A 24,887-nucleotide genomic window follows, 5' to 3' on the forward strand; every position below is an offset into this window, starting at 1 on the left:
TATGAGCAGGATATACAATCATCTGTGCTGGTAACGTTCATAAGCTACCTCGAAAACGAGGTGGACATCACGATGCATTTTGCAGAAAATACACCATTACTCAGGATGACCGAATTCAACTCTGACAGCTACAATTACACATGGATCTCAAAAAACTGAGTGATAAAAAGGGGAAATGAAACATTACGTGCAAAATAAAGTGCACAAAGGGATTATTCTTTACATACACAGTCACGAGCTCTGAAAGAACTGCTATCACTCAGGGATGAGGTCTTGGAAAAACTGCAGCTAGTTCTCTGAAAATAAGAGTTCAATGATTATCCACAGTCAAGAAGGAAGAGAAATTAGTTACTGGTTGTTAGGGAAGGAACTAAGAATAGAAATCATCCTGCTTTACAAAATCCATGTGGCAACTGCATCTTCAACAGCAAAACCTCAGTAATCCTAACTTACTAAGATACAGTAGAAAGAGGGAACGAGATACTGTATTAGATGAACATGTGGTTTGCTGCCTTATGGCAGCTGGGTGGGGTTTTTTCAATCCGCACAAGCAGCGGTAAATATTTCTACAATAATTAAAGACCCTACAACCATAAAACCCCAGGAACAGTGATGAGTGTACTTCAACTGTTCGCCACTAGTTGCACTAATACTTGCCTTGACCTGAATTTCCTGCTAGGCTAGGCAGTCAGGTTTTGAATAACCTCCTGTCTTTCACAATCATCACACCTCATGCCAGTGGATTGGCAAGAAATTGTAGATAAGCAATATTTTGACAGTGGGTAGAAGATGAGGAAGAGTGAAGGCTGAAGTCTGCTGCTATTTTAGTCTATGTAGCATAGTACAGACTATGAAGAAGCATGTGCTGTCTCGGACATGGGATGTGTCCAACTGAGTACCTGATGTAGACATCTATGCCAGAGCAAGCTGCAAGTTGCTCTTGACAGTACAGTGAGCCTACAGGACTTCAGTGAGCACAGTCAACGGAGATCTCACTTCAGCCAAATGTCACGGACATTACATCAAATGATTCATAACTGGAACTCCACTGCCTGGGAGAGGCAAGACAACTTGCTCAGATTCTCAAATTAGCTAACAACAGTCCTGCATTAAGCGACCCGAGAAACCTAGATGATCCTATCAGAGGCAGTTAAGTAATGAGTTGCTGTATATACACATTTGCCATGCAGCAACAGTTAGATGCACCAATCCCCCTTCTTGGAAGGCTAGCAGATTTGGTAGAGTTATCTAGAAACTAACTAGTAAACACCAGTAAGCCCTCAGCCAGGAAAAACAGTCTCTCCAAAACAAACACAGGCTTACCAAAAGTAACAATTCTCACAGTGATTTACTTTAAAATAAACAAACGAACAGCAAGCCTTTTTATTTCCCCTGTTATATTTATTTTTCTTTTACGGGGCACAATGAAAATTTCAACTTTTGCTTATTTTCTTTTCCCTTGTAAAACAGATGGTTATAGCCACCAATCTAAAATCAGTATATACTTCAGAAGGTCTCAAATTAAATTTTCACATTTCCTAATGATAAAAGAGGCACATGTGCCAGCAGTAGCTGAAATAAGAACAGTTTAAGCAATACTTGCTTAAAAAGCTGCTCTGACTGCTATTTTAAGGCAGGTTTGGTGAAAGTTTGACAAGCAGTTTCCTCAGGAAATGAAAAGAATTTTGCTACAGAAATACATTAACTTTGATTGAAAAGAGGCTTTTAGAAAATACTTCATCAGTGTGCAATTACATTGATGCTACACTTCCTTTAGTTAGAAAGATAGTAATTAATCTTTTTGTTCAGAATTCAGACTCCTCAGCTGTTCCTTTACCTGGCAGGAATGGCACAAAAGGAAGGCAGGCAGTGATGCTTTATTGTCACAAAAGGCAGAATTTTCTCGAGGAATTAGTAATTTGGGTGACGAGCGCAGTCCCCAGGATTGCTCAGGCTGTGTTCTCAATGATAACAGCAATACCTTGTCCACCACCAATGCAAGCTGACCCAACAGCATATTTCCCACCACGACGCCTGTACAGAAAAAACAACAGGGAGAATTATTTCTATTTATGAAACCCTAGCAGCTGTTGTCCTGATTTTCTGAAACTAGCTATCAATTAGGTACTACTAAAGACGATGTTCTACAATGTGTATGTTCTTTTTCTAGAAAAACATCATGAGGCCTGAACTGATGTTGGAATACTTCTGTAGAAAAAATAGGAGTTGCAGGTCTGAGTCTTTTGCCATCTGAAAGACAGTAGGTTATATTGTTCTTACGAACACAAAATGGCAAAGAATGACATATTTGAAATACTTGTGGTTTCACCACATAATAAAAACGACAGAAGTAAAATACAATTTTATTGTCTAGGTAGTTTTTTAAAGCTAAGTTTTCTACAGCTTTCCACAAGGTGCAAATTAACTGCGGCTTTATGGCTGGACACTAACATCGTGCTGCAGGTCCAAGCAAAAAGGTAGAATGATCCGTGCCCCGAGGGTCATTAAAAAAAAAAAAAAAAAAAAAAAAAAGGAAAATTCAGACTGAAATGGGGCTAAGCGTATCAAGCAAGCCAAAAGACTTCAAACTGCTGAAAACTGACTAAAAGCGAAAGAAGGTGATGACAACACCTTTTAAATACACCTTGTTAATAAGGGAACAGGCTTTGCTCAAAGGCCATTTCAAAACAGGAAACCTTCCCACTGACTATGGCAGGCTTGGATCAGATCTAGAGGAAGCAAAAAACCCTGTAATGACAGCAGACTGGAATATGAGGCAAGGTGCAGGACCTGGGCTCAGCACAAAGTTAACAAATACATACAGGAACTGCTACACTGCAGTGAGAGGAGTTGAAAGCTAGTCAACTGGAAGATTTTTGTCACGCAGCATCCAGACCAAAAATCTTTTGCAGGTGTAACTACATCAGCACTTGCATCGACTTACCAGCGGCTATCGGCCACATACATACCTTAACTCATGGACCAGATGAGCTGTGATCCGTGATCCTGAAGCACCCAAAGGATGACCCATAGCAATGGCACCTCCGTTGACATTGGTTTTTTCAGGGTCAAGGCCCAGAACTTTTTCAACAGCTAGATACTGAGGTGCAAATGCCTCATTCACCTACAGCACCAGAGAAACAATACCACTGTTCATGTCTGACTTTCCACACAAGCTTTCAGCAGCATGTGCGCACACAAGATTAAATGAGGTGCGCTTCTTCTTTAGGTCATTTTGATTGCGAAAAGTATTAAACATTATGTTTATAAAAGCATACTCTGACAACATAAAAATTGTCATGCCAACCCAATTCAAATTCAAATCCTTCCAGAACATGTGATACAAACCAAGAATGTAGTATGTTTTATATAAAACCAGGCATGGCATATTCTGATGCCGTGTGTTTGTGAAGAGCCTACAGCTCTGACAAAAAAGGGCCTTGTTCACAAATGGAGAAGTATCACTAACTTAAAGCATTAACAGTCCAGCCAACAGAGTAAAATTTCTTGTCACATGAGGGTATTATTTGTTCCATGGAATGCTATCGTGCCGTTTCCAATTTCCACGTGCCTTGGATTTTTGTGATGACTGTGCAACTGTGTGTTAGAAGCTGGATGGACAGAGGTCAGACAGGCAAGCTAAGACAGGTGGGCTCCAGACACGCAGAAACACTTACCTCATGAGGGCAAGCTACACATATGAGTGGTATGTTTCTGCTATGAAGATCAGGAATAACTTCACTGCTTATATTAAAACTCCTTACCTCTACCAAATCCATGTCCTTCAGAGTCAATCCTGCTTTCTTCAGAACCTCTGTAATTGCAGGTACAGGGCCTATTTGGAAATTTTATGTAGTTAGTTAAATTAAAAAAATAGAGGCTTATAAACACGTTACACATAGGATAGCTTCATAAAGTCTCATCAAATCCCCTCCCACAAGCTTCTGTGCAGCCAATGAATTCTGGATATGCCACTCACCTGCTTTATTAGGTGGTAAGAGAACCCGTAAACCTCAAAACTATTTGGCAGCCTTCTCAACACACTGCCAGGGAAAGTTAAGAGTGTCAGTACTGCTGCACAACTATGTTGGCAAACACAGACATAGCTTTCAAGTCAAGAGAACTGACAGTCCCCAGCCAAATAAAAAAATGTCACAACACTTTTTGAGGCATTCTCCTTCCCAGTACTCTTGCTTCAGTGTATTCTTTCCTCACAACTTGCTGCCTCCAGGTATACAAAAAAGAAAAAGTTCTAGAGTTTGCCAGTCATGTGCTTAGTTAAGGGTATTGTTTTGGTGTTCTTAATATACTTTATCTGAAAATCTTCTAGTAAAAAAACCAATAAACTGTTCCCTTGGACCAGGTCCCAGCCGACTGAAGACAGGACAACTATTTTTGGAGAATATTTGAGTTTGGCAGTAAAACTGTTCTCTGAAGGAAGCGGACTTCTATGACCTAATGTAATTCACTACAGAGGAGATTAATCTCAAAGCACAGCTACCTAAGGGAAAATACAGTCAAAGAGAATTTGAAACAGTTAATTAGATATGTGCTTGTAGGATAAAGATATTGAGAAGTTAGATGGTAGCTGACAAAAAAAAACCCCAATCCTAAATGCTATCTCAGTACCAAAAGATGGGTTTTGAAAACTCATAGCTCAAAGAATAAAAAAAACAACCATAAAGAGAAGTAAATGACTGAAGAGACAGAAAAATTAAAAGAAGGGCCCAGTTCAAAGCTCAGTGGATTATTAGAAAGCCTCAGGCAGCTTAATACTAGACTCTAAATGCATCTCATTACAGACGGATTTTAGTATGCCTGTTACGCGTGAGAGTAATGGGAGGGTCTCATGTGGACAACACAAAGACCATTAGTGACAGCCAAGTAGACTTTTTTCCCCTCTTTCTCTCTCTCCTTTTTTTTTAAAAACAATGACTTCTCTCACTAGATATTGTGAGGCAGGACTCCCCATCACTATCAGTATGTGAAAGGGCAGTTGCTTAGACTGAGCTCCTGTTCTCAGATCTGTTGCTGTCAAGTCAATGAATCTCATCTGGTCTTTTTGAGTTGCTGGGGACAAGCTGTGGTGGTAAGGAGTTAGGATACTAAATGTTTCTCCATGTGATTTATGAAGTTTTTAAACAAGCTAAAAGAGTTGCCTGACCTAGAAAGAATGGGCTAGTTTAGAAAGCACAATGACAGCATGAAGTCTAGTGAAAGAAAGCCTCCCTCTACATTTGCTTTGAAGGTTGTGTTAGTCAGATAGTCTGATCAAGAAAACAAACCTGACAATGCTTCATTTGCATTTCTACTGACACATGGAACCAGTCAACAATGACTTCTCTGAACAGAATGGCAGAAAGGAAAAGCGATGCTGGGATACAATGCTGTCTACAAACTAAACAGAAGGGAAAAATCCTGGGGTGTCTGGATTGGCTTGGAGGGTTTGTCTGTGTTAACAGCTACTTTATTAGAAAGCATAAAGAAAGGGACTAACAAAAAAAAGAGAAGTAGCTGGTTTGCCAAAATAATACCTGAATAGATGTGTATTCTGGAATCCAATCTTAGCTTGGGCAACTAAGTAACTGCTGAAAGGTGTACACACAGCCAATACACCTTCAGCAAGAGGCAAGGAAGACAACTCGGTTACACATTTAATAACGGGATTTGAAGCTTACAGGAAACAACTGAATTTCAGGAGAAAATCGGTTTTAGAAAACACGGAGAGTGCCAATTTTCTTGACTTACTAACAGAGTAAAAAAGGAAAATAAAGAGGTGTCTGTGGGACTACAGTTCAGTGCTCATGCTACAGGTCAGGCACTGCACGTGCCCTTTTCAGCTGAACCGAGGGGTGAGTCAGCCCCTCTGGTTAAAGAGGGATGGACTGACACCATGGGATGGACAGTCTCTCTGTAGTAAGGCACACAGTCTTCAGAGCTACCAGACTCGGCACACTGCAGACTCTTTGCTCTAGAATGCCCAACACATGAGTATTTTAATGCTGCTTGATGCTATAAAATAACATGCTTTATTGCAACTTACCAATGCCCATTATGGAGGGGTCACAGCCAGATGAGTGATATGCTACTACTCTTGCCAGAGGAGTGAGACTGTGCTTTTTAAGGGCTGACTCACTGGCAATGATGACTGCACCAGCTCCATCACACACCCCCTTGCAATAAGAGAGAAACACATTCTTAGTGCACGAAAATACAAACAAAAAACCCCCACACTTCAAACTAAATATGCCCCTCAAAAAAAACCCTTGAGTCCCAGACACTGTTACTAGCATTTAACAGACAATTGTATTAGTGTTAATTCAAAACAACAAACCACAATCTTTCATTTTTCTGTGGACCGCAAAAGAAAGTTAAATATAGCTGTTCAATTTATTTCAGTGTTTTAGAAGGGTAAACCACATCTCTGCCAACTTAAAGTCTCCCTTACACTGGAAATGTCATTCTGTAAACTTGCAAAACCACTATTAATATTGGATAATGTATGTACTATTAATTAAAAAAAGATACTTTACAGACACCCATACTTACTGTGCTTACAATCTATTTCAGGCAGGAATTCAGACTACACGATCACAGTGGTCCTTCTGGCCCAAAGAACATGGATCAATTGATTAAGAAAGTAAGTGTAAGAGGAACAGTCCATAATGACATGCTGCTAAGCACCAAGTCTGCTCTGCGTAAGAGCAAAATGTGGTTTGGACTAGAGAGGATACTAATTGCAGTACAAGGATGAGAGGCAGCAGTATGCCTGCTAATGCAATACATGATTTGTAAAGCAAGTGTTCAGTAATCATTGCCCTCCAAAAGAAAGCAGAATGGCTAATTCTACACGGCCACTACGGGAATAATTGCAGGCTGAGGAGGAAGTGTCAGTGCCTCGCTAAAAGAACAGTGCCAGTCCACAAAACCAAATTTTAGAACATGGGAGCAGACGGAAGGATCCCCTGCCATCTTGGGGCTGGAACAGTCAACCAGGGGCACTCAGTTGCAGAATGAGAGATCATTTTCATCAGGAGGCACTGCTGACAGCCAAAGGCAGCTCAGTGAGACATAAATACAGTAACAATACATTTGGAGAACCTTAGAGGTGACACTTGCACAACCCAAGGCTTTGACATACTCACTGAAGCATTCCCAGCCGTGACCGTTCCATCCTTTTTAAAGACAGATGGGAGTTTTGCCAATTGTTCCAGAGTGGTCTGGGGTTTTGGGTGCTCGTCCTTTTGCATACTTTCTTTCCCCTTTTTTGTTTTCACTTCAATTGGTGACATCTCAGCATTGAAGTAACCAGCATCATGAGCTGTAACCACAAAAAGGAAAACAAAATAACTTGATAAAAATATCAAGATGATTGCGCAGCATGACCAATAATGCTATTTTCATGTGCACACATTTTTTGCTCTATTTTAACCAGAGTCCAGGGACAGTACTGTTTATGTTTTATTTTGCTTAAATAGGCTGGTTGGTGTTTACTGTTTGTTTTTTTTAGAAACTGGGCAAAAAACTCTACAAATATACATTCTCAAACTCCTGCAAAGAAAGTCTCTAATAGGAAGTGTTATTTCAGCTTTAAATAACTGATTTTATTTTTTTTTAACCACTAGATTTCTGTTTGGTACACATCCCCCTATACTGTTGATTTATTCTACGGCTCTGTCAGTTATCAACGGGCCAAGAAACTAAATCTCACTTACAGAGGAACATGGAAAAAATGCTGAGCCATTTCTTCTCTGTTGATAATGAGCATAAGTTATTGTGTATCAATTAAAATCCTGTCCAAGGTGCTCCTCCACAGGATTTCACAGTCAAGTTACAAACTCAGAATGGGATTCAGCTGCCTAAATAACCAGAGACAATTCAAAACATTGTAGGTATTTAAGATGCCCATAAGAGCATCTGGCCACATCACCTACCATAACCTTAGACACCAATATTCAGGTAATTAAATGCTACTTTTTGTATCCACCATGTTTTATTGTGAACACACAGATGTATCCTATCTCACATAACTGAACCAAGACTCTCAGCCACTTCAAATCATTCCACAAATGCAGCTCCAAGGGATTTAAAACTAAGGCACTGAAACTTCCATATCTGATGTTGTTTAGCTACCTCTGAACTTCTCAATAAATTCTACAAAATGTTTTTCTTTCCTTGCTAGCCACAGGACTCCCTTTAGTTGAGAATAAGATGACCTGGTCATAACAAGCAGAAATAAAAACAGCAAGGCAAAAATTCTAGAAAACAAGAAAGAAGCAAAAGCCTCTTCAGGGGCACAGTTTCTAGCAAAGGCTTCAGGAATTGCAGGAGTTAGCTAACAAGATCAGCAGGGAAGATAACACATGACTAAAAGAAGTTAGAAAAAGCACTGCTTCATCCATAGAAGAAAATATAAAGTTTTCCTTCAAGAGTAGCAGGTGTTAAATAGCACCACCATTAGAATCTAAAAGCATGTTTATATTTTTGCCTCTTATGTTCACTTCTGGGTTACAGCAGATGCTGAACTCCCAGGATGATCCCTACGCATTCTACTGGTCTTTTGAAGTACCATCCTGTTTACACTATTCATCAACTTCACAGCAACCCAATGCCTCCCACTGATGGCTCTGGCCACTAAACCACCCAGAGAACAGTTTAAACACAGGTCCTCAACAAATAACCCCTCTTCAGATTCCATCTGCTCTAATCGTTTAAGAGTTGTCAAATAGCATATGATTTCCAAAAGAAAAATAATTTAGATCAATTATAGCACATGCTTGTATGCAAGAAGGATTGGGGTTGCTGTGGGACAGGACCGTTCTGCAGCTGAGAGGAAAGAAATAGGGGGAGTGAGGCACGCTGGGGACAACATTGCTCTGTCGCAGGCAAGACAAGGGCAAGGCATCCCACCAAAGGGGCACCAACAAGCCATGTTCATAGAATCTGAGAATGGTCAGGGTGGGAAGGGCCCTCTGGAGACCATCTAGTCCAACCCCCCGCTAAGGCAGGTTCACCTACAGCAGGTTGCTCAGTCGTGTCCACACAGGTTTTGAGTATCTCCAGAGAAGGAGACCCCACAGCCCCTCTGGGCAGCTGTGCCAGTGCTCTGCCACCCTCGAGGTGAAGAAGTTTTCCCTCACGTTCAGACGGAACTGCCTGTGCTGCAGTTTGTGCCCGTTGCCCCTTGCCCTGTCTCTGGCCACCACTGGAAAGAGCCTGGCCCCGTCCTCCTGGCACCCGCCCTGAAGGTACTTGTATGCACTGATAAGCTCCCCTCTCAATCTTCTTTTCTCCAGGCTGAACAGCCCCAGCTCCCTCAGCCCTTCCTCATCAGGGGGATGCTCCAGTCCCCTCATCATCTTGGTAGCCATCACTGGCCCCTCTCCAGTAATCCATAAACATGAATGCTGTTCAGGCAGGAGGTTACATGTGACAGGCCAATGGCACTTGCTGCCTGGATGACTGCTGAACGTCCACTAGGAAGACACAGCAAGCCAGTGGAAAGGGGCTCATCACTTAACCTGCTGATAAACACAACACCTGACTCCGTATATTCAAAGCCAAACCCCCCAGGAACGGGCTACTTGTATCACAGGGCAAGCAAAAACATGAACTATAGTATCTGCAAATCAAAAGGCAAATCACACCAAGAGCTACACAAAACTTAAAAATACTTTGACTCTATGCTAAAAACTGACTAGATTTGAAACTAGTATCATATAAACACTTCCATTCCTAAATTTACTAACCAGCTTTACATCTCTGTTGTGTTTTGAATGCGTATCGGTCACAGTCCTCTCGAGTGATATTGTATTTTGCAGCCAGATTTTCAGCTGTAATTGCCATAGGTATTTTAACATATGTATCTGTCAGAGCTGCCCACAATGTGTCTTCCAACTGCAAGAAACATTATGAAAAGAAAATTATGAAGCACAGCATCATTAACATTTACTACTTCTAATTATTCTGCAACCTCTTGGAAACTAATGCCTTTTTGTCAAAATTAACTCAGGTTACCTACAGATAATTTATTTAAATTAGAACAAACAGACTGCAAAAGAGTATGCAAGTTCTTATGTGTTATTTTATTTTATCAAGAATTGTACTCTAGTGTCTAGAGTCAAAGGTTTCTGTAGGTAAAACATTTCAGGTGAGAAAACACTCAAATCTAACTTCACTTAACCAGATAAAAGGCAAGATCAGTCAGTCCAATATAGCATAGAAAAACCAAAGGACTGAAGCACTAAAATAGCCTAATTTAGCATTCTTATGTTGGTTATGACCCACTGAGTAAACTGTAATTATCAGAGCTGAACTGCATCCTGCTGCAGGTTTCCCACACTTCACCGAGGATTTATCATCAGAAAATTAAAAATAACTTGTCTGTCAATGGATTTAACTTCATGTTCCTACTTTTAAGTGAGAGATGCTTGTAACTTGGAGGTATACATGTTCTTTACCAGCCAGCCTTCCATTAAAAAAAAAAAGGCTCTATTTCACAGCCTCTGACAAGTTTTTATGTTATATACAGGCTCTGATGGAATGTACCAAGCAAACAAAGTTTTGTGTCTAAGAGTTTGTTGATAACGTGTCACATGGAACAAGAATTCAAACATGGTTTTGGAAAACCTAGAAAACCAGCATGCCTAACAAAATTGCCTGAAGCTACTGTTCTGATAATGTCTGAATACTGAATAAATGCTTTGAACAACTAAATCTGGATCTGATCTCCAATAATTTCGTTTGCAAGGATACAGCGTCTACAGACCTGATACTTTATGTTGTTCTGTAAATGTGACTTTGTTCAGAGAGGAAAGTAAAAAAAGTACCAGACCTTGAGTTCTGCTCCTAATCTGGTTCCAAATCTAATGTTTCGAACTGCATAAGGAGCTTGGCTCATACTTTCAGCTCCACCACACAGAACAACTTCTGATTCATTAAGGCAAATCTCCTGTTAACAGAAAAAATAAAACAGGTCTAGGATTTAGTTTGCTGGTTTTGTAAGGCAATAACAACTGTTTTAGAAAAAGATTTCATCACCTACAAAGCCACACACACCGAATGAGTTCAAGCTCAGCCATGTGTACATTTACGAAGGGTTTAGCCTTCTATTAAGATTGGGGTCAGTCTCTTTCATTAGGTGTTCCTTCTTCCTTCTTTCAGCCAGGAATGATTATATCAATGAGGGAGGAAGAGAGTAAGAGTGCACACATGTGACAGGACAGAGGAACAAAGCCATTAAACATCTGCATGCTTGTGTGGTTAGGTTCACAGATGGTTTAGATTATTTATTTTTTTTGTTTTGAGCTCCCAATCTTCTCAAAAGGAACACAAATTAAACTTCAAAGCCTGAAACTAGACCTTACAATTCTAAAAAAACCAGGCATCATCTCAGAAAACATTAGCCAGGTAAGCTGACAAAAGAAATCCCCAAAACACACTAATTCATCATTGGCAAAGCACACAGAACCTAAAAGCCCCAATTCCTAAATGTGCCATCAGACCACTCAAAAAATTCTGCTTCCTTAAAATGAATCACTCAGTTGGACAGATAACGTTATTTGTGTAATGGAATGGAAGCAGATGAAATGATATGCCTTTGAGACAACTCGTTAATAATTAGTATGAATGATCTGTCGTAATATGTGCTGAGATGCTTCCTACAGTTACCAAAAACTTTGTGCACATTTAAGCAGCTCAGAATAGAAGCTGCAGCTTTGTTGTGTGCCAGAATAATACAGAAACATTAACTGCATTGATGAAATGCTGTCTTTGGAAAAGGTCTCACAACCATACTTTTGATACAGGTGGTCAAATTCTCCAACAGATTTTTTCTGCGTAGACCAACACATCTTACAGCCTTTGCAGAAAGAGCTAGAAAACAGTCAGACTGGTATTATTGTAAACACGTAACCTTAACTCTACATTGTCTCCCACATGCTTTTCTTCTAAGGAATCAGACCTAAAGCAATTCTCTGGTCAAGGGGAACTCTAAAAAAACCCAAACAACAATCCCCAAAAACCCCCAACCAAACAAACCCCAATTACACGGTTGCTCATAAATAAGGTTATTCATAAAATAACCTTTAATTTTGTTAAGTCTAGACCACTGCTAGTTGTAGACCACTGGTCCATATGAGCAAATGAAATAAAATTCATTGTACCATTTTAATCAGTGGGTTTGGCCAGCCGCTCAAGAAGAAGTTGATTTTCTTCTAATTTAAAAGAAGTGATGCTATAAATTATCTTACCCATGAAAGGGTTTCGATCTTTGAACAAAAACACACTTAAAAGCACAGGTTGCTGCTTACATAGAGAATATAAACAACAATCAGAAGATGAAAGCCTGCTGTAGTGATTCGGACGGCCAGTAATTCCAATCCATGCAAACAGGATCACAAGAATGCAACCACATTCACAGCTGAGCTCTATTCACTGGCTAACACTTGTTGCATTCCTTACATTAAACTTTTACATTAAATAAATTTAAGTCTGCTTACTTTTAAGTTTATTAAAAACTTACATTAAATAAAAAAATAGCTAAAATGATGATTTTTAAAACCAACCACAAAATACGGCACTGTGGAGGCTGAACTCCTGCACAAAACCATGCAGGACAACAGGAAGACTCTACCAGTGCTAGCTAAAAATCCATGTTCAGACTCATCCCAAACATGAAGTACACATTTCCACACACATCTCTCACATTAGCAGTCTGATAAAAGTTAAGACTAATCCAGAAATACAGAGCTTTGTACCTGACATCCGCTGGCAATGGATTGGAAACCAGAGCCACAAAGTCTGTTGACAGCGAGGGCTGGAACTGGGACAGGGACTCCCACACGTAAACCGACATGTCTTGCAATATAAATCGCATCTGCGGAGCTCTGCAGACAGAACAAATAGGAGGTTTTGTTACACTTTATTTTCTTTGGAGAGCAAAAGTCTTGATGAAATGGTGTAATCTCATCACTGAAAAAAGTTAGTGTATATTCAGCAGAAATCCTGCTAGTCATAAGGAGCACTTTGATTCTCTTTAAAATGACACCATCCCATATGACCAAAAAGGGCCAATGTTTTAACGTGCACTTTAAAGAAACTGTGTGTCATAAAAGCTCGATATTAGGCAAAAAACAGGACTACAGATGTTAAAGCTGAAGTTGGCAACTTACTAGTCTTACATTTTCCCTTATCCCTTATTTTCAAAGCAGCACACAGGCAACAGACTGTTGTAAGACCACATCCTGACTGGCAAGCAGCAATTATTTCAAGGTAGATTAAAATTGCTCAGACATCCAGGGGAAGGGCCCCCAAAAACCAGACAGTGTGGAAAATGAGACTGCTTTGCTGCTTCATATCCACTTTGTGAAATTTCATCACTGTGACGTTCTAATTGGACACTGGCCTGTTCTAACAAAGCAATCTCATTCCTCCAAAGCTTTTCAAAGACAGTTCTGTCACATTTCTATTTCAAAGCAAAGTGCCACACCCTTCAGAACCCACTCCTTCAATAAACCGGGTCTAACAGGAGATGAAACAAAAACAATTCAGCTTCTGCGTTTCAACTGCTGAGTCAACAGATGATGATGGACACAGGTACAGGAAAAAAAATTGTGCACTGCTATAAGTTTGTAATGGATCTTTTCCAAACAGAGAGAACACTTATGCTCCTGGGGATCATGCCCTAAGCCAGTACGTATTACAAACACAAAGTCATGTGCGCAATGCTATGTGCCAATGCAAGTTCAGGAAAAATAAGTAAATTCATCAAGCAACTTCTGCTGAAGAAGGGGAGTTTAAAATGGTCATACATTCATAGTTATTTAAACTTAATCAAGTAATACTTAAAAGAGATCCAGGACAAAACCCCAGAAGATCTATTGGAGTGGGGGAGTATGATGCAAAGGAAAACAAATGTAATTTCAACATGAAAAGACATTTTATTAGGAGAATACTATTTTTTATGCAAAAGCATTACAAGAGATTTGGATGCAGCAATTTTTTGTTTTCTAGGCCGCAAACAGTTCTTACAAAACCTAAAATATTTATTAGAAGAAGCTGAGATGGTAGCTGTAGGAGACAGAATAATCAAAAGCTACTCTTTTGGCCAAAAATCCTTAAGAAGGAATACTGCACCTTTGTTAACTTATCACAAAAGTTCTCAGTTATTTGTTTCTTTCGCACCCTTGAAACACTCAGTACAAAATTAGAGTGCCTACCCTTAGCAACAGTGAAGTCAGAATACACAACAAAACCAAACCAGAAATGCCGTTTGCTGTCTTGCCTAAAACAAAGACCTTCATCTACGTATGTGGATAACTCCAGTTTTCCAGTGCTGGTGCCCCACATACAACAGCATCTGCATCACAAGGTCTTTGGAAAAGATACGATTGTCCAAATGTCTCTGCCAATCAAGGCTTGTATCCTTCCAGCTCAGGGTAAACTCATATCCACTTGAAAAAGTTCCATAGAAAATGGAACAGAAATACTCAAGGGAAATAGACTCAAGTCAGTTACAGTCTCCAGAAAGAAAGGGATTTACAAAATCCAGTGAAAACCTACTAATCACTGAGTGCAGCTCAAGTCATTAAAATACGAAAAATGTACCAGGGATGAGCAACGAACCATTTAATGAATCCACATGTTTTGGAAAATCAGCTTGTCCTAGTTTAAACTGCCTTTGGTACTAAAAAAAAAGCAAGCTAAGCCTTGCTCCCAACAATACCAAAATCACGCAGGGCATGTCCCTTGAACACCAACAGGAAACACTACACTATAGATGCTACTTACCCATTTTGTTTCCACCCCTTTGGTTTATTCTTGGCTGCAAAACAGAGGTAACTATCTATAGGACCACACTGAAATCATATCACTGACCAGCAAGTTTTCCATGCTACCAACCTGCATGACGCTGCCGACAACAACACTATCAATGATCTCAGGAGAGACCTTGCCAGCAGCCAAGGCCGCTCGAGCAGCATGTTCGGTCAGATCAGTGGCTGTGAAGTCCTTCAGCAAACCTCCATAGCTCCCGAAAGGAGTTCGCTTCGCTGCGACGATGAATACACCTGCAACAGAAGCAAGAATTATCCAGATGCACAGAACCTAACAGGCAGAAAGCCACTGAGTCAGCCTCAACTGGGTAACATCCTAAATTCACAAGCTTTGTAAACATAGGCAGTATGAAGCTACGTAGTTCCAAGATAAAGGAGATGTAGGATGGAGCAATGCTTTAGACAGGGAAGGCACGCAGAATTAACAGTCAGAAAGAAAAGCTGGGAATGTTTCAGAAATACTTCCTTTCCACAAACAAGTCTGGAGAAAAACAGTTTGGATAGCGAGCAAAGGAGGCTGCCACACCACATCAGACACCAGTGCTGGTGTACTAAAAGCATGGAAGCAACATCCCTGAAATCCCATAGTGGATACCTGTGAAATAATCAGATGAGGAACAGCTCTTCAAAAAAACAAAACCAAAGAAGCCAGCCCCTCATCCTAGAAAAGTGAGCAGATCTTTGGTTTATGCTCTGAAACAGTCTATACAAAGGGAAAAAAAAATAAAGCAAAACAAAAAAACTTTTAATATGCATTTTAATCTTCATTCCTTTAACTTAAGAGGAAAACCACTCCCTAATCAAAAACTTCATGCTATTTCCAGAATTTTACAAGTCATCTAAACTTCTCAGAAACTGGTAGACTGATGCTAAAGCAAACTCCGTTTTCAACTGATAGGAGATAGCATGCAAGCGTCCACGTACACATGCACTGGCCAGCAGCAGTCTATACAGGAATTCCAGCTTGGGAGAAGCCATGTCCGAACGAAAACAAACACGTACTGACTGCCTGTCACAGCCGCCTCTGCTTCTGTGTGCAGGAACATGCGGGAGGCAGCCTGTGAACTTTCCTCCAGTTGAACAACGGAGCTTGCATACCTCTCTCCTACAGCTGCCATGCAGCACCCACCCTTATTTTAAGTAACGCTGCAATGATACATACAGATACAATGATGAAGGCAAATGAAAATGCCTCTTCATGAAGCTGCTCACAAAAGCTGCATTCAGACTTTTCTGTCAAGGCAGTGAGAGCCGTATTCTCTGGCTGGGTTGTCAGAGAGAAGGTGCTCCTCTGCCCCTCATGTATTTGGATCCCAAGCTACATGATCACAGAAAAGGACCTTCCAAAGTGGCAAAGGTCAAGGCTCACCCCACTGGCAAGAGCCTTGAACGCAGGGCTGGGCAATGAATGTGCTCAGAAGATCACCTGCAAAATACCCTGAAGCAGACTAAGCAAAAACTGCAGCCTGAAGGACAGGGTCAGATCTGATAAGGAGAAGCTGAGGGAGCTGGGGGGTCAGCCTGGAGAGGGGGGGCTGAGGGGAGACCTTCTGGCTCCCTGCAACCCCCTGAGAGGGGCTGGAGCCAGGGGGGTCGGGCTCTTCTCCCAGGGAACAGGCGACAGGACGAGAGGGAACGGCCTCACCTTGTGCCGGGGGAGGGTTGGGTTGGGAATGAGGGAAAATCCCGTCACGGAAAGGGTGGCCAAGGCTGGCACAGGCTGCCCGGGGGGCTGGCGGCACCCGCCCTGGGGGGATTTATAACACCTGTAGCTGTGGCGCTCGGGGCCAGGGCTTAGCAGTTGGACTTGACCTTAAGGGTCTTTTCCAACCTAACCCATTCTGTGATTCTATGAATGTGAAAAACATTCATAGCAAAACAGAGTAACACCCTCGCAGCAGGATGCCACCCATGGGCTTCTTTCTGGGTACCCAGAAGACCTTAGAAAGAAGTCTTTGCTAAGCATGCTACTGCTGCTCCTGCTCCCTTAAAATGTACTGCTGACACAGTAACTATTAAATTCTGCTTCTCACAGTTTCGATTTCCTCAAAAGGAATAAACAGCTGCTAACTATTATACATCCAAAAAGCCTGCTCTTCAGGTCTTCACGTGTAGAGGGAACATCACAGCCATTACAAATACCTATCTCAAGAGGCCTCCGTATATCCAGCGGTCTGAAAAGTAACAAGGCTGGTCCTGCAGTACAGGTCTTGTGCCCAGGTTTGTTACAAATGCTCAGAACTGACCCCTTGTACACACAGTGTACGCCATATCCATCATCGGTTTTCACTCTTGATTTAACCACCACTGAACTGATACCAGCAAGTAGTTCAATTTAACCTGAAACAATTCTTAATCCATTGACTGAATGTTTTTTACATCGGTTGTACACATTTTTTTTTTTAAAAAAAAGCTGAAAACTGCTAACAGACACCAGGTGTGAACGCCTACGAGTTTTGTTTTTACAAAGGTGAGGATATTTTAACTGATTAATGTTTATGGAAAACAGATGTGTTCAACAGAGTTACTGCAGAATTAGCCCCTGGACTCTCTAAGCCAGGGGTCGTCAAACTTTTTAAACAGGGGCCAGCGTGCAGATGAAGTGGCAGGAATTCATCTGCGGCTGCTTGGTTCCCCCCCAAGTCCCGGCGGGGGAGGGGGGGGCAGGGGGTTCTGTAAATACTGGGAGCTGGATTGAGGATCCTGGGGGGCCGTAGTTTGAGGACCCCTGATCTAAGTATTCAGGTAACAGATTTAAGTTTAGACCAGTAGTTTTTCATCTAACTAGCCAAGATATATTGTATTAACAATAATTTATGGAATGTTAAGTTTGAGTCTTCATTTAATGTTAACAACACCTGCAAAAAAACGACCCTTAGCTCTTTTAAGGATTATCTCATATTCCTAAGCTTATCTTCCCTTCAGCAAAGCAGGACTGGACACTCTGCCTTCCACCACTCCTCCTGCTCACCGATTTCTGCCCCTTCCAAAACTGTGCCGCAACCGCTGATGAAAAGGCTTTGCTGCAGATCAGCTCAGGGACCTGACCAAGCTAAAAAAACTCGTTCTCCTCCCTTTTGGCCAAGTTGCTGGTTATTCATGTTATTTGCTGAATCACATACACCAGGTTGCCTTACAAACAAACACTCTAGGGGCGAGGATGGAACTTTGCCCTTAAACCTTCCTTTCACAATAACGACACCTCTCTTGCTTTCACTGGGGCTGCTCACTGCTTCCCGCTCCTTCCCAACAGCAGGGCCAAAGCATAAACCAGAGCAGATCATGTAAGGGAGGCAGCTGAAGACCAACCCAGAGTCAGCAGAAAACAAGGGGCTAATTTTCATTTGGATCAGTTCTGTACCTGAGCTCACCTTCTGGTTGCTCAAAAAACCTGCACAGTAATTCAAGACTAACAGAGAAGGCTGGACTGAACCAGGAAAAGAAGCAGCAGTGCAACCTCTGTTGAGTTATGCTGTGTTAATCTGACCACAGAGCCATTCCCCTAAAGGGATATTACTTCAGAGCCTGCCTAACTGGAGAGACATCTACAAGTGCTACTCTCTCCACAGAATTTCAAGAGGGGCAACAAGGGATGGCTGGAGCCCTGAGCCAGAAAGAACTCTATGGCCTCTGACAGCTCTTCCCAAGTCACCATTAATTAGTACTGTGCAACATTACCATGGCAAGACTTCCAGAGACTCTGCAGTTTTCCAAGGTGATAAACACTGCATGAGAGCTGACCACTACCAAACGCATAGGTATCTGGAAACTTTTGGGGCTAGAAAGCAAAAGATCACTCTGAATCCTTATCAAACACTCAACTCAAGGCAGCTTTTAATCTGGTTTTGTTAACCTGCTATTATAGGTTTGAAATACACCCTAACCCTCCAACATTTCTCAAATGTACTTTGTATGAAACTATTTCTTAGTCAGATCCTACTTTGAAGACCTAAAAAACAATCGTTAACCCCAAAAAAGTTAAGGAGCAACAACAATGTATGAAAACCACTGCAGCAAAGGATTAAAGATGATCCTGAAACAGGCACAGAAAACTAACAAAGGAGTATGGGCAAAGCCGCTTTCTGTATCACCCAGCTCGGCAGAGCAATGCAATATTACTGCGACACTGATTAGACAGGCTTTGGCACCGAAATCCCAAACCACAACACAAGACAGGCACAGTCTGTCAAGCAGCAAAGCACCGTCAAAGATAAAAGCCCTATTTCAATCAATTTCAATTTTTTTTTTAAACAAGAACAGGTATCAAAGGGCATGTTTATCTCCTTTTTAAGAGAAAATTTAAACCACATTGAGCATGAAGCACCCCTTCACACAGAACACCTCCGGGAGCCACCGGTGCTTGTGGACTTTTTAGCCTGCACTGCCAGTGCCGACACAGGCAGGGGTTGGATGTGAGAAAAGAAATTTTCAGTCGCTGGTGCTTCAGGCAGCACCTCCAGCGACTCCGGGTCACTGCAGGCGAACTGGACGGGCAGGCATACCCTTTGCTACGGGTCTGCGTGCACCCGACCCGGCTTAAGCACCGCAGAGAGCCACACACAGGCCGTTCCGTTGTGTAAAACGGGCCGACACCGCGCCCCTTCCCTACCCCTCTGCACCTAACGCCGTTTATTTCCAGCTGAGGAAAATCCCCCCGGCGGGACAGGCACGGCTTCCCCGGCTCCACTCCGGATTCTCGATGGAGAAGCGGAGCTGCCGGCGGGCTGCGAGCCCCTGCAGCCGGGCCTGCCCCTCACCGCCGCCTCAGACCCGCCACCCGGCTCCCTCCGTGGGACACGGGCCAGGGACCCCAGGCCCCGCTCCCTAGCTCCCTCAGGGGGACACCGGGACACCGCCACCCCGCTCCCTCAGGGGGACACGGGCCCCGCTAGCCCCGCGCAGCCAGGAGCCTCACCCCGCAGCAGCGCCATCCCGCACCACACCGCTCCGCCGCGCCTGCGCCGCCGCACATTCGCCACGCTGGGGGCGGATCTATTTAAAAATTTTTTTTTCTTTGTTTGCTTGTGGAGTTTTACGTTGTTGTTTCACTTGGCGCCTATTTTCTTTCTGCTTACCGTATCCCCCGCCCCGTGCCTGGAAAGGACGACGCGGGTTTGGCGAATCGGCGGTGGGGGAAATGGCGCCGCCGCGTTGCCCTGGTAACGGCGGAGGGCAGGCCCCGGCCCAGCCCCGGCCCGGCCGTGCGGAGCCCCCGGTGCCCAAGCGCAGCTCCGCGGGAGCGGGGCCTGGGCTGGGGAAGGCACCGCAGGCCGGCGGCAGGCGGCCCCGGGGGCAGCCGCGCTCCCCGGCAGGGCCGGGCCCCCGGAGGCCGGGGCCGCCGTTGGTGGCTTGGGTGGGGAGTGGGGCTTGCCTCCGGGTCTCCCGGGCACTGAAACCTCCCCGCTGTAGGCTGGCATTGATTATTTCTAATTTTTATATTATTTTTTTAATCAGCCGTAGGTTTTCTAGCAGGTGCTGTGCTCTAAGCCAGCAGGTTTTGCACGCTGGGCTCGGTGCCAGGGATCTTTTGCAGCAGTTTGTGTTAGCGGGTCCCATGCGGCCGGCAGGGGACCCCGCGCGCAGAGACGGGTTTTCTTCTTATTTACGCAGAGACTGAAAGCTGCTCTGGTTGGTTTGCGACTGGCACGACTCCAGCAGCTTGTTATCATCCTGAAACGCGATATAATTTGCACTGTATGGATGATACACAGGAAAGGGGGGGTGGAGGCCTCAGCTGCACTACTGCGGACTGGGGAAGCTTTTTATCCTAATGAAGGGTGGGAGCAAAACCAACTAATATGATGCCATGTAAATCTGAACACAGAGTGAGTGCAAGTGGATCCAACTCGTGCAGGATCCTCCTCTGTAGAGCTGGAGGTGGATGTGGTCTCATTAAGCCATAGTAAGTGTGTTAAACTTGGCAAAACACAGCTCTGTGAACTGTGGAACCGTGTTGTATGCTATCTACCAGGTGAAAAAAAAAATAAATGTCCAAGAGCCTGCCAGGGTAGGTGGTATCTTGCAGCTGATTGAAAACCAAGTGGGAGCACAGCCCTAGCTGCAGAAACCAATCCACAGAATGCTCTACACAACAGGAACCTTTCAAAGTTCTGGTGGTTGTAAACGCCTCTCAAGGCATGACTTATGTGTATAAAAACTTCAGTGGAACCGTTCACTGTCTGGCAGAAACTGAGAGGATCATTAAAAACATTTCACGTACAAATAAAATTTGCCATATGTTTTCATTAATGCAATTTAAGTTTTATAAATTTTCTGGAAGAAGAATGTTCTCCTGTGAAGACTCCCTTTTTTTATTAAAAAACTCACAACTTTCAACTGCTTCTCCCACATTAATTCTAGTGATTTCTTGGATCTATAGATCGGTGAACGTACAGCAAGATGCAACTTTGTCTTTAAAAGTAAGCAGAGGGTTTCACTGTATTTTCTCTTTCTGCCATTGACTTCGTTTAAGCACACGCAGAAGGGCTGGCACTGCATGCCCTCTTCCCCATCAATTTACAATGGCCTTCGAGGCCGTAGGATTCCACACTCAGTTGGTTTCTAATTAGCTCGCAGTACTTCAGTACCTCTGAAATTATTGTAACTTCTAAACCTTTCAAACCTTCCAGTACAAGCTTTGGGACTGTTCATTTGTGTTTGCAAAGTACTTGGCAATTTGAAAATAGATGTCTCCAATATATAGAAGCAAATATTGAAAGATGTATTTTCCACATTCCCATTTTTGACCAAAAGTCACAATTTATTTAGAAGTGTTTATTTCACAATTTTTTTTATCCCCAGCTGAATATTACAGTGACTATTACAAGCATTTTCTACAAACAAAGGTGTAGTTTACAGATTTGTTCAAAATGGAAAAATCTTATATAAGCAGTAGTATTTCACCTACATTATTCACTCCCATTATCATTCAGCTTCTCTGACAGCAGCTATACCTTCTGCTTGTTCAGGTAATGAGACCTCACAAGCCCCCCAAAACCCCCAAACAAACAAAATAGACATTGCACTGTAGTAGCACATTTTTTTATAATTTTTTTCCTTCTAATTTCAAATTAATTTGAAAGTCTTTGCCCAGTGGCATTTACATTTTAAAATAATTTGTATACTCATTGGGGAATATGCCCTCCAGATTGTTTTACCTAAGATCGACAGTGCTAGAACTTCTTTCAGAAGAAGAAGAAGAAAAAAAAAAAGATTTATGACTGTAGTATAGATGTGAATGTATAAAGTTGGAGTAAAAAAGGTTCATGGCTGTTTAGGCAATTCATTTTAATTAGATTATATTTATATACAATGGAAAAATGCTAATTTTTCAGTTAAATATGGTCTGAAAGAATAAGTTTGCAGTTTTGCTCATTTACTATTGAAAATGGAGGAAAATGATGTGTTGTTTCAGGTGCGGCTTTTGCACATCACACAAATGGAGGGTCGTATCTTGCAAAGACTTTAGGTGGTGGTGTGATTTCAGTGTTTAAGTTGCAGTATCAGGAAAAATAACCACTAGGCTTGAACTCTGAAACATGCCCTTGTTTTGTTACTCTTGCTTGTATGAAGAGGTCCTCTCAGATAGTGGAATAAATTGCATAAGCAAAATACAGTCATTATATAGGATTGCATAAATTCAGTCTTGAGGTCTAATGTTCTTTTCTAGTCAACTCCTACACAACAGCTTTACTAGCCCAAAGACAGGCAACCTCAGCTACAAAATACCAATAAACAATAAAAGAAGGAAAAAAAATCAAACCAAGTTTCTGGTAAAATGAATCATAGAGGTTGTTGTGGATGTTCTCGTAGGTCAGAGAGCACATGACTGAACTCACACTTGGAAGCATTGGTCGCGTAGTGGTGGTGGTTTGTGTGATTTGGGTTTTTTGGGAGTTCATTTTTGGAGGTTTTCATTGGTGGTTTTTATTTCCAATATTCTCAATAGTGCTCTCTGAGATACATTATACATACAAAAATCGGTATAGGTCAGTCTTGTTTTCTTTCTAGCAACTTCAAAGTGTTTTTGCAAGACCTCCTCAGAGTGAGATTTTATAAGCAGGTGTATAAATCTACAGCCAACTTCTTATGAGAACAATAAAAATATTCCCACATTTTAATGCTTGTTTCAGAGAAACAGCGGTTGAGAAGTCAGTTACCTTAGTAACAGCTAAAGGCACACAGTGGGAAAATGCTCAACTTAATAAACAATATTTAAAAATAATGACAGATCTGGAAAACGGCCAGCTTTCTCAAAGCCATGCTTTGTGTTAAATTGGCTCTTTCGATAAAGAAGTGCCGATCTGAGGAAAAAAGGCATGCTTGAGCATAGCAATTTAACAAAACTAACATTTAAAAACAAATCTAGAAAATTGCTAACAGAAAAAATAATATATATATTAAAGATATTTCATACAGAGTCCTCTTCCAGATGGATTTTTATGGAGGAACTGCATTGTCACAGATCAAGACATTAAATCCCCATTTCCATCTAATACATATCAAGAGTTTTTAAGAAAGTCTCTTTGTTGTATATATAAATGATGATCCTTAAAATGCCAGTGAAAGACTGTTATCCCCTAGAAGACCGTTAACCACATTCTGTAATTGTGATCAGCAACAAAACTGTCATAGAATAGGATTCAGCAGCAACTGTCATTAGTCTGAACAATAAGCATTGGTTTAATCAATCTGTTGGGAATTGTACTCTGAATAATTTACATCAGAAAGAGGTAGAGACATGAAGAGCCTGAGAGGAAACTGCTGGCCTAAGGTGAATTGTGAGAACTAGCTATGTGTTAAAACGAAAGACTGAATTCTGCGTGGAATTTTTTTTTTTTTTTTAATTTTTAAACTGTCATTAACTACTGTAGCATGGGATAAAAGTGATAGGATACAACTAAAAGATGAAATTCAGAGCACTGCAAAAACATTCATTTGCAAAACATGAAAAGAGGTAGAAACAATAAATAAAAATATTGTAGGTGAGCAAGTGACCAAAGAGCGTGGGCTCGCTGGGCACAGACAGCAAAACGGTGGCATTATCCTTCTTGTGCATGAAGAGGAGATGAAGGCACTACTGAATATGCGCAGTACATGCAAATACTCAAGGAGTTTAGCTTGGAGGTAGCGCAGGTACTATACAAGCAATAAATCTTCTATAATTAGCTGGGGAATCTTATCTTCTACAATTAGAGGAAAAGAGAACTTTTCCCTAGGGAACGGCCTCAAGTCTGTCTTTCAGTGGTAACAGCTGTGCTAAACCATGGGCCATCTGAAACAAGGTGTTTACCCACTGGTGTAGACCAATCTAATTCTTCACAACACTTGACTTTTTCTTAAAAAAATGTGCTTTTTGGATAGTAATATACATATATAGTACATACAGGACTATTACAGTTGGTATATACATAGATTATATACATGATGCTTAAATCAAAACACACTCCTTGATCTAAAAAGGTGATTGCAGCATGGCGGGATTTAGTTTATTTTTTAAAAGACTCCACATTCTATTTTAATCCCCAGACCAGACAGGGTACCTGGTCATGAATTTGCTGTTTGGATATGTTTTACACCAACTAAAAGTAGTCAGATGCAGAGAGGTGTTTTTGAATGCTCCTTCATCACTGTGGTATTGCTGAGACTTCAGGAACCACAAAAGCAGGTGAGTTAAGATCTACTTAGAAACAACTGTTATGCAAGCCAAAAGGGCAGGAAGCTCATCACAAAGTGCTGAGACGAGAGGCACTTTTGCTGCTGACAAACATCTTAGCTGCATTTTGGCATGCTGAGCTACGGCAGCAGCATCGCCGCATCTCCACTGGGGTCCTTGTAGAGCATCCCTCAGCCTCGGGAAGCTACCTTTTCCCCTTCTCGGCAGGGAGAGTGGTGCTGCTGTAATGGAGAATTCAACATGCCATAGCAAGTACCAAGAAAAATCAGCAACTGCACTTGTGAGTAGCTGCCCCCTTTCCATGGCTGCATAGCAAGGTCAAAGGGTTGGCTTGTTTTTGTTTGTAAGTCAGATAAAAAGAAATCCTAACAGAATTT

The 24,887-nt window shown here is 41.9% G+C and overlaps 1 protein-coding gene across 1 annotated transcript; it reads right to left on the reverse strand.

Moving 5' to 3' along the window:
* Positions 1 to 1,329: 1,329 nt before the first annotated feature.
* Positions 1,330 to 19,894, reverse strand: ACAA2 (acetyl-CoA acyltransferase 2). The gene is made up of 10 exons (XM_005242883.4): positions 19,750 to 19,894; positions 14,902 to 15,068; positions 12,759 to 12,887; positions 10,835 to 10,951; positions 9,750 to 9,897; positions 7,146 to 7,321; positions 6,044 to 6,173; positions 3,765 to 3,835; positions 2,970 to 3,124; positions 1,330 to 2,034 (listed from the first exon to the last, which is right to left on the reverse strand). The coding sequence occupies exons 1-10, from the start codon at positions 19,763 to 19,765 to the stop codon at positions 1,950 to 1,952; spliced, it is 1,194 nt and encodes a 397-aa protein (XP_005242940.2). The 5' UTR covers positions 19,766 to 19,894; the 3' UTR covers positions 1,330 to 1,949.
* Positions 19,895 to 24,887: the final 4,993 nt, after the last annotated feature.

Source organism: Falco peregrinus, chromosome Z (genome assembly GCF_023634155.1).
Source record: "Falco peregrinus isolate bFalPer1 chromosome Z, bFalPer1.pri, whole genome shotgun sequence".
NCBI lineage: Eukaryota > Metazoa > Chordata > Aves > Falconiformes > Falconidae > Falco > Falco peregrinus.